At 44.0% G+C, this 12,568-nt stretch overlaps 1 protein-coding gene across 2 annotated transcripts in view; it reads right to left on the reverse strand.

The window, feature by feature from the left end:
• The window catches only part of VSTM2A (V-set and transmembrane domain containing 2A), a 31,124-nt gene extending 23,033 nt beyond the window's left edge, over positions 1-8,091 (reverse strand). For both annotated transcript variants that reach the window (XM_074986000.1, XM_074986001.1), the window contains exons 1-3: positions 8,013-8,091; positions 5,841-6,007; positions 4,842-4,892 (exon numbers count right to left, since the gene is read on the reverse strand). In XM_074986000.1, coding sequence (XP_074842101.1) covers positions 4,842-4,892; positions 5,841-6,007; positions 8,013-8,091 — 297 coding nt within the window. The remainder of the gene's footprint in view (positions 1-4,841; positions 4,893-5,840; positions 6,008-8,012) is intronic.
• Positions 8,092-12,568: the final 4,477 nt, after the last annotated feature.

A 12,568-nucleotide genomic window follows, 5' to 3' on the forward strand; every position in this document is an offset into this window, starting at 1 on the left:
AAATCAACAAAGTCAAGGCTGGTGCAGAGGAGTAACTGAGTGTAGAATTTGTTTTCTCCTTAGCCATATCTAAATTTTAAAATGCAAAGATGGCTTGCTTCACTACATAGTGTTCCTCTCACAAATTGAATACTCAAATTCTCATGCCAGGAAGAGCCACTGTGAGCACCTAATCTGACCTCCCGTATAACAGAAGCCATAGAACTTTTCTAACATAATTCTTGTAGCTTTCTACTTTTTTTCCAGAGAAGAACACCCATTTTTGAAGTAAAAATTGGCATTGTTGGAGAATCCACCATGACCCTCAGAACAATGGTTCTGCAACCATACGTTCCAATGGTTAATTACTTTCATTCATAGGTGCTGGAACAAGGGGTGCTGGGGTTGCTGCAGCATCCCCTGGCTCAAAGTGGTTGCCATTATATCTGGAGATGATAGTTTGGTTCAATAGCTCTTAGCACCCTCACTTCACAAATTGTTCCAGCACCCATGCTTTCACCACTGAGAGTGTACACCATATTCCAATTTAAATATGTATATCTTAAACTTTTGACTATCGGATTGAATTTTGCTTTTCACTGTTTGATTTAAGAGCCCATGTATACCCTATATACATAGTTATAGACTACAATCAAGTCATCCTTTAGCCTTTTTGTTTAGCTAAATTCACTGATCGCCTTGAGTCTACCACAATAAGGCATGTTTCCTAATCCCTTAATCATTCACCCTTTTCTCTGAATCCTCTCCAATGTTCCAACAACCTTTTTGAATTGTGGGCAGAAGAACTGGACAAATTATTCCAGCAAAGGTTGCAGAAGTACCGAACACACAGGTAAAAGTACCTCTGTTGTTCCTGTGCATTGCCTTGGGTACGCATCTCAACATCACATTAGCTGCTTTGGTCACTGTGTTCCCAGCTCAACTGGTTATCCACTACTCCCATCTCATTTCTTTCAGAGTCACTGCTTCCCAAGACAGAGTTCCCCGCACTGTAGATATGGCCTACATTTTGTGTTCCCATTCGTATATGTTTCTATTTAGCCATATTACAGTGCATATTATTTACTTGTGCCCAGTTTATTGCACGATGTTCTCTTCATTATATATCATTCCCCCAGTTTTTATGTCATGTGCAAACTATATCAAAGCTGATGTTATATTTTCTTATCAGTCATTGATAAAGACATTGTATAACATAGAGCCAAGATTTAGTCCTTGTGGGACCTCACTAGAAACTGACCCACTCATTACAAGACCTTTTTGAAAACTATGAGTTAGCTAGTTTTTAATCCACTTACTGTATGACATATTAATTGTATATTGTTCTAGTTTTTGACCAAAAATTGTGAGGTATGAAATCAAACACCTGACAGAAATGAATTTCATACCAGAACTATTGCTTTTGTCTACTCTTATAATCTCACAAAAATCTGTTAGACAATATCTGTTTTCATATTCTACATTCCATGATTCATGTAAATTTGTATGAATTACATTATGCTCTTTTAGTTCTTCATTAATCTAGTCCCTTATCAGCACTCCATTAGCTTTCCAGGGATCGATATCAGGATGACAGGTCTATAATTATCCTGGTCATAACATTTACCCTCTCTATAAATTGGCCTAACGTCAGATTTCTTATAGTCTTCTTAAACTTCCATGAGGCTCCAAGATTTACAGAAAATCAACATTAGCAGACTAGTGAGCTCCTCAGTCAGCTCTTTTAAAATTCTTGGATACAAATTATCTGTATCTGCTTATTTTAAAATTTCTAACATAGTGGTGTCTGTTAAGTATCCTTCAAAGATACTGGTGTAATGAGGAAAGGATTGTCATCACCATATGAAGGAGTAAATCATCTTTTTTCCCCTGAAGAAGTATTTATTAAACATTTCTTTCTTTTTTGTGTTATTATTCATAATTCTATCATTTCCATCCAGCAATGGAACAGAAACTTATTCAGGATTTCTCTAACGTATTGAAGAAAAATGGCTTCTTATTGTCTTTAATGCCACTGGCCATAGATTTCACCTTATCTGCCTTGGCTTCTTTTACCAATTTTATTCAACTCCTAATTTCTTGTTTATATTACTTACTATCAACTTTCCCTTTCTTCAATTTTGGACATTTTATTTGTTTGATATTTTATTTTTACATCTGTTTTCACTTCCCATTTAAACCAAGTAAGGTTTACTTTTTCACCAGTGCATTCTTCATTTGTGGGACTGGGGCTTCTGAGACATATAGTTAAGCATTCTTAAATTATTCCCAATGATCGTTCACATTCTTTCTGATTAAATTCTTTTTCCCAGATGATTTGATTCTTAATTGTTTTCAGATTTGGTTCTAATAAAGCATCAGATAGGAATTGGGAATAAGGGAACTTCGAAATCTGGGGTTTATTTCACAGCACCCATGTCTACATGGCCACTTTGCATTTTGAAAACAGCACTTTCGAAGCATGTTAATGAGGTGCTGAATATTCATATCAGCACCTCATTTACCAGCTCCAAACTATGTGATTTACGTGCCCCTTCCAAAAGGGAGGGACATGTGTAGACACAACCTTAGAAGATAATTATGGGTAAATTAAAGCTAAATAACAGCACAGAATTCTGAGAGACAGGAGAGGTGACTGTAAACAAACTTTTTGGGACCCCAAGGAACTTGGCTACACACACAATAAGAGGCCATCTGGTTATTTAAACTTATACTGGATTAAAGCTGTTTTTAGATGAGAGAAAGTACCAGTCTGGAGAGGTTCACTCTGTAATCAACATTCCTATAGACTTGGGTGGGAGTTTTGCATGAATAGGTTCTGACTAATTAGTGAGTTTATTAATAGCAGTTTTATTTCCATTGTGATAGTGCACAAAAGCCCAAATCAGGGGTCCTTCAGTCCTTATTGGAATATGTGGTCCATCATACAAAGAGTTTACATGGTAAGATGACAAGCAGCATAGGACATGTGAATGAGAGGGCTGTGGTCATTGTGCGTGCAGTGTTCAGTATAACATTAAAATGTCACTCTCTCTGCCCTTCAACCTAACATTTATTTGCTGGCAAATTACTCGTGGGCACTGAAGAAGAAGGGACTGAAGGACTTAACATATACAGTAAGTATATATTGCTGATTAATGTAGTTGTTGCTTATTTAGGGTCAGATTGTGCTTGTGTTGAGCTGCACTGCCTCAGTGGAGGTTCAAAAATGGATTCTGTCTCAAAGCAAAATCCCTCTGGAGATCACGTGAGATGTGCACACTGAAGTATTTGTTACCAATGAACTATGGTCCCTTCTTCTTTAAGCTTGAGGGAGGGGGAAGAGAGCAGTCCTTCATGTTCTCCAAGTGCAGGGACTGCAAAAATAAAGGAAAGGCTCCTCTGACCTCCCCCGTCTGCTCCACAGCCCACCATTGTCTGACCCACATTTGTGCGAAAATGCTCATTTCCAAATAGGAGATAATTTCAGTTTTGGAGAGTCTGTGCCTGAAGGTATGACACAGAGGCCACACCCAGTGAAATCAATAGAGGTATTGCCACAGGAAGAACTTCATCTTGATTTGTATTGGGTCAGATGCCCTCTCTCCCCCAGCTTTAATGAGCTTCTGAAATCACCCATTTAAATAGCTACATTTTCCGGCTGAAGGGAAATGACCTTTCAGAGCAAAATTTCAATATTTACTCCTCATTTAGAATTCTGAGGCTGAATTAACCTCTCCTGGGGTCATTCCTGGAGGACTTAATTGGAGATGGATGGGTAGGAACTCTGAGGCAGGTGAGACTATCCTTGTGGAGTTGCCTCATTTTCAGAGGACTACAGAGCATAGTGGGATTTTTCTCCTGTTAGGTAAGCTATGAGGTTCCCCCCTTGACTTCACAGCTTGTTAGACAGCCTGAACCAGCAACAGGTAAGCCAGGTATTTCATTCAGCTCTGAATTCCTTCCATCTTCTCCTGTCACTATGGCTCCCATGGAGCGGTGGTAACAGAGCTTCCCCAGCACCATCATAAAAGGAGAAGGGACTGATCTTGCCCCTAGGAGGAGGCTCCAGAGAAGAGCTAGCACAGACCCAGGCTGGGAATTTCTGGTGCTAATATAGGGTCCTCCAGCCTTCACCAATACCAGAAGTGTGGCAAAACTACTATCTACATTCAGTATCTTCAGTTCCCCACCTCCTCACCCTCACTCCTTCAGATCTCAACCCCATCTAGAGCTCTCTGAAGGGTCTTGAGGTGGCCTGAGTTGCCTGAAAGAGGGAGCCATTCTTGGAAGGAAACTGACCCACACGTCTTTGCAGGGTGAGGCTTATTTGGGATAAGCTTGCCCAGGTCCTTGCTTTTATTGAGGAAATCTGTACAATGTAGTTTAATGAACCCATTGGGGATGTATTGTTTCTGTCACAATGTGCACAGGGCTAGGAAAGCATCTCTGCCTCCGTCTGAATCCCATCCTGTAACCCGCCTCCGAGACAGCCAGGGGAATACAAAATCTAAAGTCTCAAAAAGGTAGCCATGTTAGTCTGTATCTGCAAAAACAAGGCGGACTCCTGTGGCACCTTAAAGACAGCCAGGTTCATTTGGGCATAAGCGTTGGTGGTTAAGAACCACTTTGTCCTGTGCAGGGATCTAGCCGTGCGTTCTTTACCCACAAACGTTTATGCCCAGATGAATCTGTTAGTCTGTAAGGTGTCACAGGACCGCTCCTTATAGAGACAATCAAAGAAGCTCCATCTCTGGGATGAGTTGGTTGCCCGCAGGCTTTCGGGTGTGTGTTAATCTAACCACAAGCCTCCTGCCATTAACTCTGCAGGGACGCTCTCTCATTGGTGTTCACACACTTACACTTATCTTCGTCCCGTCGTTGTCCAAGTCTCTCTCCGGTAGCAGCTCCACCTGTTGGGAAAGGATCACGTGTGTGGCCACCTGCTGGCGCGCAGTGATGGGCTCCCGGCCCTTCTGCGCAACCATCCCCCAGGCAAAGCAGGCGGCGGCTCCCCGGGAACGTTCGCAGGCCAAGTGCGCCACCTATGGGCAGAACCGCGCGGGGAGCTCCGCGGCGGCTCCCTGTTCCCAGGGCTGGGGCGGCCGCCGGCTGGGGAGGATCGCGGCATCCTGCGCGCCGCTGGTGCAGAAAGCCAGAGCAGCTGCCCGGCTGCTTCCTTTTACCGCGCGCCGCTCCCTTCCCACCCTGTCCGGGGCAGGCGTGAGGGCCGATGCTTAGCACAAAGGGGGGCTTGCAAAGTGAAGAGACGATGCAGACCCCCGCCCCAGCTCGGGGAACGGGGCCCGGGCAAAGGGGGGCTCCTTCCTCCGCCTTCGCATCGGCGAGGACTGAGCCTAGCGTCTGCTCCGCGGCTCCGCTCCGCGGGGCCGCCCAGCTCCCCTGGGCCGTGGCTCTGTCGCCCAGCGCAGAGCCAGGGGAGAGGAGGAGGATCTCTGCGGAGATGAGTCCTCGGCACCAGCCCCGGCGGGCTCCCGAGGGGGGTTGTGCTGGAGGGTGGGTGCGTCCCCTAATCGCTCCCCTCCGCGCTGGGCAGGTTAGATTTCCCCCCTGGAGCTGGTGGCGGAGAGGCGCGGGACCTGGCCTGGGGGGTGGGTACACTGCCGCAAGGAGCGCGCTGAGCACAGGCGTCCTTTGCAAAGCACCTGGGCCTCGAGCATCCCCTGAGACCTGCGGCTGAGCCCGGGGAGCTGCAGGCACCCAAGGTCCCGGCCCATTTCCCCCCGCCGCGCCGCAGTTCCCGGGTAGCCTGGAGACTCCCTCCATCCCCCCTTCTGGGCGTGCGCGGTGGGTCGGCCGCTTGGAGGGGAACGGAAACACCAGCGGAGGCGCATGGCTACCTGAGTGCCCGTCACCTCGGCTCCAGCCTCCTGTTCCTCGGCCGCTCGCAGAAACCACCACTGGATCTCCAGGTACACCGAGGCGGAGCCGCTCTGGAAAGCGCAGGACATCTCCACGTTCTGCCCTTCGGTGGCTGTGATATTTCGGGGGAACTCGGTGAATTTCGCTGCAAAACAAAGACAGTTTGGTGGGATCTTCCGCTCCCTCCTCCTTAGCTCCTTCCCCATTTTCTCCAGCTTTTTCCCTCTTATCGTTCTCTTGCTCCCGAGCTTTTCCTCCTATCCTCCTCCCCGTTTCCTTCGCCTTTTTCTCACTCTCCCCCATTCTACATCTCGCTCCCATTGCTCTGTCCTTCATCTTTTCACACTCCCTTTCCCCATCTCCCTTTCCCCACTCTCTCTCTCTCTCTCTGCCCCCACCCACAGTCCGCATAACTCCGCTCTTGTACTCAAGTCCGGCTTATGGCAAGGCAAAGTACCCCCTCTGATCACTCCCTTGGGTTAAGGAAGTTACATAAAGGCCCCAATCTCCTCGGGTGGCATGCAATATGTCCCCAAACACATCGAGGGATTTCAGTGACAGGCCCCTCGGAAAACCAACGCGGCTCACGTATTGCATTTCCTAGCGTGAGCGTATGTACCCCGGGAATTATTAAACTCTACATGGCGACCTGAGAGAGATATTTAGATTGCGTAATGTGCTACGGGGTGGGTTAGGATCACTCATCAAAATGCGCGTTCCGAACACATTAACTGAGTCACGTAAGCTTCTCTGATAATTTATGCTTGCACAGTGAAATCAGGAAACAATGTTTCTTATCACTCTCCGTTCTAGCAGACTCACTTTCCAAAACGAACAAACCTCCCACCTCCTTACATATGACTCCCCCACCCCCACTCCACCCCACCTTACGACGCCGCTCTACGGTTTAGCAAATTCCTACAAATTCCAGTATTTCTTAAAAGAGCGTCGTGTCTCCCTATATTTTCCTTAGGCTCACGTGTAGCTGGTTTAACAATCGAGCAAACTTGATGATAAAGCTTGCAGCCCTCTTTCTGGCCAGAGAAAGGGGTCAAAAACCAAATAACCCTGCTTAAAATCTGAGGACCGGTGACCAGGCAGACCCATTGCTCAAAGAACTCAACAGCCAGCTCTCCATGCCCAGCTGGGTGTACATATAAGCTGACAAAGCTGAAGGAGGGAATATTTCCACTGTTCCCTTTTCTTTCTGATGCGCACAACCTTCTCTTTTGAAGTTTATTGTGGAGGTGATCTGGGAATTTACCGTGCCACCTTTTGCTTTCTCAACACATGCATTATGAAACAGAGGCACATACAGGTACAGGCTGGTATTTTTTATCCTAGTTTTCCCCCTAGATATGATTTTTAGTCATAGCGGGTTATTCAGCGAGCCAGAAGGCAAGGGGACTATTTTTTTCTGCGTGCTCAGGGATTGAAAGAAGTTGTCCTCGTTGGTCAGGGTTTAAAAACCAGTACCAAGACGGGAGTTGTATTTGCAGAAATGTTGCAGCGTTCCCAGGGCAGGCGTAGACGCTCTGTCCATGGTGCTGAAATGATCACTGCAGCCCTCAAAGTCCCACACAGACTGGATTCTGCAGAGCTCTACCGCTGCTTGGCATGCAAGGCGCGCGTTTTAGTGGGCTCTTCAAAGGAGTCGAGCTGTTGGGTTTTTTTTTCAGACCTATTCATAGCCCCCAAAGGGAAACAAAGGTCTGGGACTCAGGATCACGGAAACGAGCGGAAAGGGAGCCAGGTCCTACGTAGATAGCAACAGTTAAGGAAGCCATATGATTTAGCCATCTCATATTATGTGTGCATGTAATAGTTATGTATGCATGGGCGGGTATTCGCTGTAAGCATGCATATGTACACAACCCAAACACACGTTTGTGTGCATTCATCATAAACATACACACAACAGCTTTGTCTGTCCAGCGAGTGGTGTTTAAGGTGTCCTCCTTGCGATCGAGAATCAGAAGTCGGTTTTAGTCTCCCTAGGGGGAAACTTCTCCCCTCTTTTGCTGTTTGTTTATCATTCCTATCGCTTGGCATTTCTTATTTCCCTCTGCATCTTTTTTTCGGAGGCGCTGCTGGGGATTTTAGGGAGGACACACACTCACATACGTTTGACAAGGCGCGAGCTTACTTACCTTGCGTGGAAAGTCCTTGCTGGATGTACAAAACGGAAAAGAAAATGCATCCAACATAAGCCAGAAAGATCCCCATCATTCCACAGCGAAGCAAAAGTCACATCAGGGTAACAAAAGCCAAAGGTGCCCTCCAAGGAAGGAATCCGACACACACACACACACACAGAACCAGTTTACAGCGAGGTTCTGCGCTGTAGCCCCGGCTGCGACACTGCCAGCATTCTGCTACTCGCTGGAATCTTTTCTCTGGGAAGCGCGGGGTATGGCAATACACGGAGGAGTCAGAGAAGCTGGTTCGAGAGCTGTGATGCTTGAAGTCCAGCCTCAGACTAAAGCAAGAAAAGAAGCCTTGACAAGGGGGGCTCGGCTGCCTCCTCTGCCTTCTTTTCCAGCTACCTGGCAGCTCCGTCCAGCGTCAGCTCCAGCTGCTCAGGATTGCGTGGTGATGACTGCCCTCCCTTAAACACTGAGCCCGCTTAGGAAGTGGGGAGTGGGGGAAAGGGAGGGGGAGGAAGCGAGAGGAGTCTACGGTGCTTGCATTGCTTCAACTTTTCCCTCTAATGGCTGCAATGATGCCTTTAACCCTTCCTTCCTTCTGGGGTATCTATATCTTTCCACCTGCTGTTTCCTCGGGCTGCTGTAACAGGCTGGAGGAAAGCAGGTTTTTACCTATGGCTGTGGAACTCAGGAGCCTTTATTGCACTGATACACCTCCCACTCTGGCAGCCCACACTGGTCAGAGACTAACAGGGTAATGCAGGGGTTTGATTTTTTGTGGGTTTCTCTGTGTTTCCCTATGTAGCGGAGGGGGAAAACAGTTCATGGTATGAGTATGCTGTTGAACCATGAGCACCTAATTGCCTTCATGCAAAATATTATTAATCATCTTTTCCCCAAAAAAATAGATTAGCAGAATTTAAAAATCATCAGTCGCTCATAGGATTCATTTATTTATATATATATTCCTAGGATGTATATAGGATATTGACTCTATGCTGCTATGCATGTGTCTAAGTATGATTTGCCCAGAAAAAAAAGATTATCAGACTTTGATACTGATATTCTATTGATGTCTCATAGTAAACTTGACATGCATCATAGAGAGAGATTTTAACTACATAAAGAATATTTCCCTTCCAAGAGTATTCATTGCACATTCCTTGTATACAGAGATTCGTAAGACTGTAATACCATATTGCAGTCAAAAGGCAACCCTTGACTATAAAAGGTGTTTCAAGAGTCTCAGAAAAGACCCTGCTGACCAAAATATCTTGCTGTCTGCAGGAGGGGGCATCCAGAAAGTATTCATTGCATTAAGGAAACACTAAATACCTTTGCATACATATCAAAGACTAAGAAATAATCGGGACCCTGAAATGAAGTGAGTATATGACAAGTAGTCAGACTGCCGTATTGTGTGTATCATTTGTAGATATAAGCTAAAAGCAAACATTTATAGCCAGTTAGGAGAAAAAAAGTAGCCATAAAATTGCATTATATCCATATGAATAAACCATTTTCCCATTGAGTGAAGCACTGAGCTGGTCTGTCAGTTAAAAATGGGACTGCAGCAGTTCTACAATGGTTAAGGAACAACTTTTGCTTTACTCACTGCACCAGTCTCTTTCAGATAAAGTGATTAGATCTACATCAGACATTTGCCACAGGAGAGATAACTGTCTGGAACCAGACCAGGGGATTAGTGTTTCCAGCTTCAAAAATAATCATTTTGTCTTCACCTTGACATTTATTTATTTTGCAAATGTCAGATATCCTTTGATATTTATGTAGCAGAAGAAGATGTTTCCCCATAAGAATGGTCTGTTCCACTGATGTCACCTTTTTAAGTACAGCAATGTTTTGAATAAAAAAGAATACTGTGTAAATACTCAAAAATGACTGTAGATACAGCAAAAGAACTTAATTTAGTAGTTTTTGTTCTTATGGAGGTCATGTGGCAACGTATCAAGAACCCAGTAAAAGTTAACAAAAGGAAGGAAGAAAAAAGTCCTTAAAGATCATGAAATTGAATTTTCAAGAGTGACTAGTAATTTTGAGTGCTTCAGTTTTTGGTTGCCAACACGAACCTCTGTAAAAGGGCCTGATGTTTCAAAGGTAGAATCATAGCATATTCTGAAATGTCAGGCCTTTTTCAGGGGTTTTATGATAGGTAGCCCAAATCCCTAATCACCTCTGAAAATATAGGGGGACTGGTTATATGCGTATATTTAGCCACATGCATGTCATCAGTAATGAATGTAAATTACAAACTACATATACATGATCAGCAGTGAAGTCAAATGCAAACTAAATTGAGAAAAGATTCCGTATAGCATCATCTGATTTGGAGGGGTAGAGGGAACCATAAACAGGGCATTTTTGTCCAATCCAGAAAAAAAATGCAGTGTGAATTTCTAGGTGAAAGCAAATAGTTTCAGAGATCAGTTATAGTCAGGTGTAATAATTAAAACTTGAGCTCCTATGATGGCAAAGGGACTCTTTACTGAATATACAAAATAACATCAATCCCCATTAATTTGAGAGACAGAGAGAGACAGAGAGGGAGATGGAATGAGAACACTTATTAGAAAGTTGAAATAGGAAAAAGATTCCCAGAACTTCAACTATAGTCAGTATATTGCTTTATTTAAACAACAAAATAGTGTTATGTGCTGTTATTGTATGTTGCTCATAGAAATTATTAGCTTTAAGAAGTTTCAAATAGAAAAACTAAAGTTCAGGTTCAGGTAAACTGCATGCTGATTTGGAGACCTTGCCAAGAGTCAGCTAGAACATGGAAATTCCCATATTGGGACTGTAGAAAGAAGTACTTGGACCAGCTATGCTTAGCGCCTCTGCATTCACCTTGTGCTGCAGGAAGGGTATTTGTGCTGGCCCATGTGCTGTGGTATGAAGATTACTGATGGCAGTGTGTGAGGGGACTTATGGGATTCATGTTTTTTGCTAATTCAGTAGTTCTAAGACATGCATAAGTGGCCATGGGGGGCTGTGGACACTCCTTGAATGTATAGGCTGGAACATGAGCACTCAATAAAAGAGAATTTCAAAAATACTTGATGATTTAGAAGCAGAATGTATGATAATCTCAATCTGAGTGTTGCAGTTTCAGCCTGTTTCTAATGATCGCTCATTATAATTATAGCTTTATATACAATATATGTACTACTATAGCACCTATGTAGGATAACTATGCCCTTGTACACTGTACAAAAATAAAGAAAAATATGTTCTCTAACCCAAGCAGCTTACAATTTCAATGAAGGTATGCCCCTATTGATTAGTCTGAGGAAGGTTCATATTGATTATGAATTCTCTGGGTTAATTATTGATCTCCTTCACACTAAGTCTTTATTTAGACCTGTTGTTGGAGAAAATGCTCAACTCCTTAAGAAAGGAAGGATGCCAGTATGTTAAAGAAACTGTCATTAGCTTCCTTCTCAAGAAACTCTTTCTTGATGGGGAAGATATTACTTATTGATCTGTCTCAGGTTACTCATTTCTGAGGAAGACTATTGAGAAACTTGCGGGAAAGCCAGGTTTAAGAATACCTATGGTCCTTTGATTCCACTTATGAGCCTGGGAGGCTAGGTCCCAGCTCATGCCAAGGCCCCTGGTCTCAGAGACCACTGACAAATGCACAGTTCAGAACTGGTTTGGGTGTCCATGACGTCTGTATCCCATACTACCAGATATTATCTAAATGTTTGCTCTGTAACTATAAAAATATTTGTTTAGGGCTTGTTTACATCTGCACCACTCTAATGCTTCATGAAGATGCTATGCATGCCAATTGGGCATTCTGCTGTTGACATAGGTGCTCTATCAGCCCCGAAAATGGCAGCTATGTCAAAGGCAGATGCCCTTTTGTTGATCCAGTGCTACTTACCTCAGAGGTTAAGTCAGTATATCTACATCACTCAGCAAAGTCATTATAGAAACAGAAGTTTGTAGTGTGGACTGAGCCTAATACTGAAAATTCCTGACAGCCTGGAGAAAAGAATTACCAGTGGTGAATTACTCACCAAGAAGTATTATCTTGTGTAAGTGTATCTGCTTTAACCTTGTAAATAATTCTCGTTTCTTTTTCTTAACTAAAAAAGCCATATTTTATTATAGGATTGGCGATAAGATTTATTTTTGGCTTGATGTCTAAGGTGAAAATTGATTAGGATAAGTGACTGGGAGTAAATTAAATATTTGGTGGTCTTTGGTGTTAAGCGATCATCTGTCACATAGTGAGGCTTGTCTGGGTGGCAAGATGGATCAGAATGCTGGAGAGAACAGTCTGCAACTCCATGTTAAAGCTATATCCTGCCTGTTTACACATGTTATTTGGTTGGGGAAATCAAAGGATAAAATTCACAACCAGTTTGAGGTTTGTGCCCTGCTTCCTAAGTGGCTGGCATTCTTGCTTGTGAGTCACTCCAGACAGAGTGACACAAAGCAATCATGTTTTGGGCTGTGGTATTGAATAGACAATGCACTGTTCATCTCCTCTTGGTGATGGAGACATATAAAGTATTCCTTTTCATTGT

This window comes from Carettochelys insculpta, chromosome 2 (genome assembly GCF_033958435.1).
Source record: "Carettochelys insculpta isolate YL-2023 chromosome 2, ASM3395843v1, whole genome shotgun sequence".
Classification (NCBI taxonomy): domain Eukaryota; kingdom Metazoa; phylum Chordata; order Testudines; family Carettochelyidae; genus Carettochelys; species Carettochelys insculpta.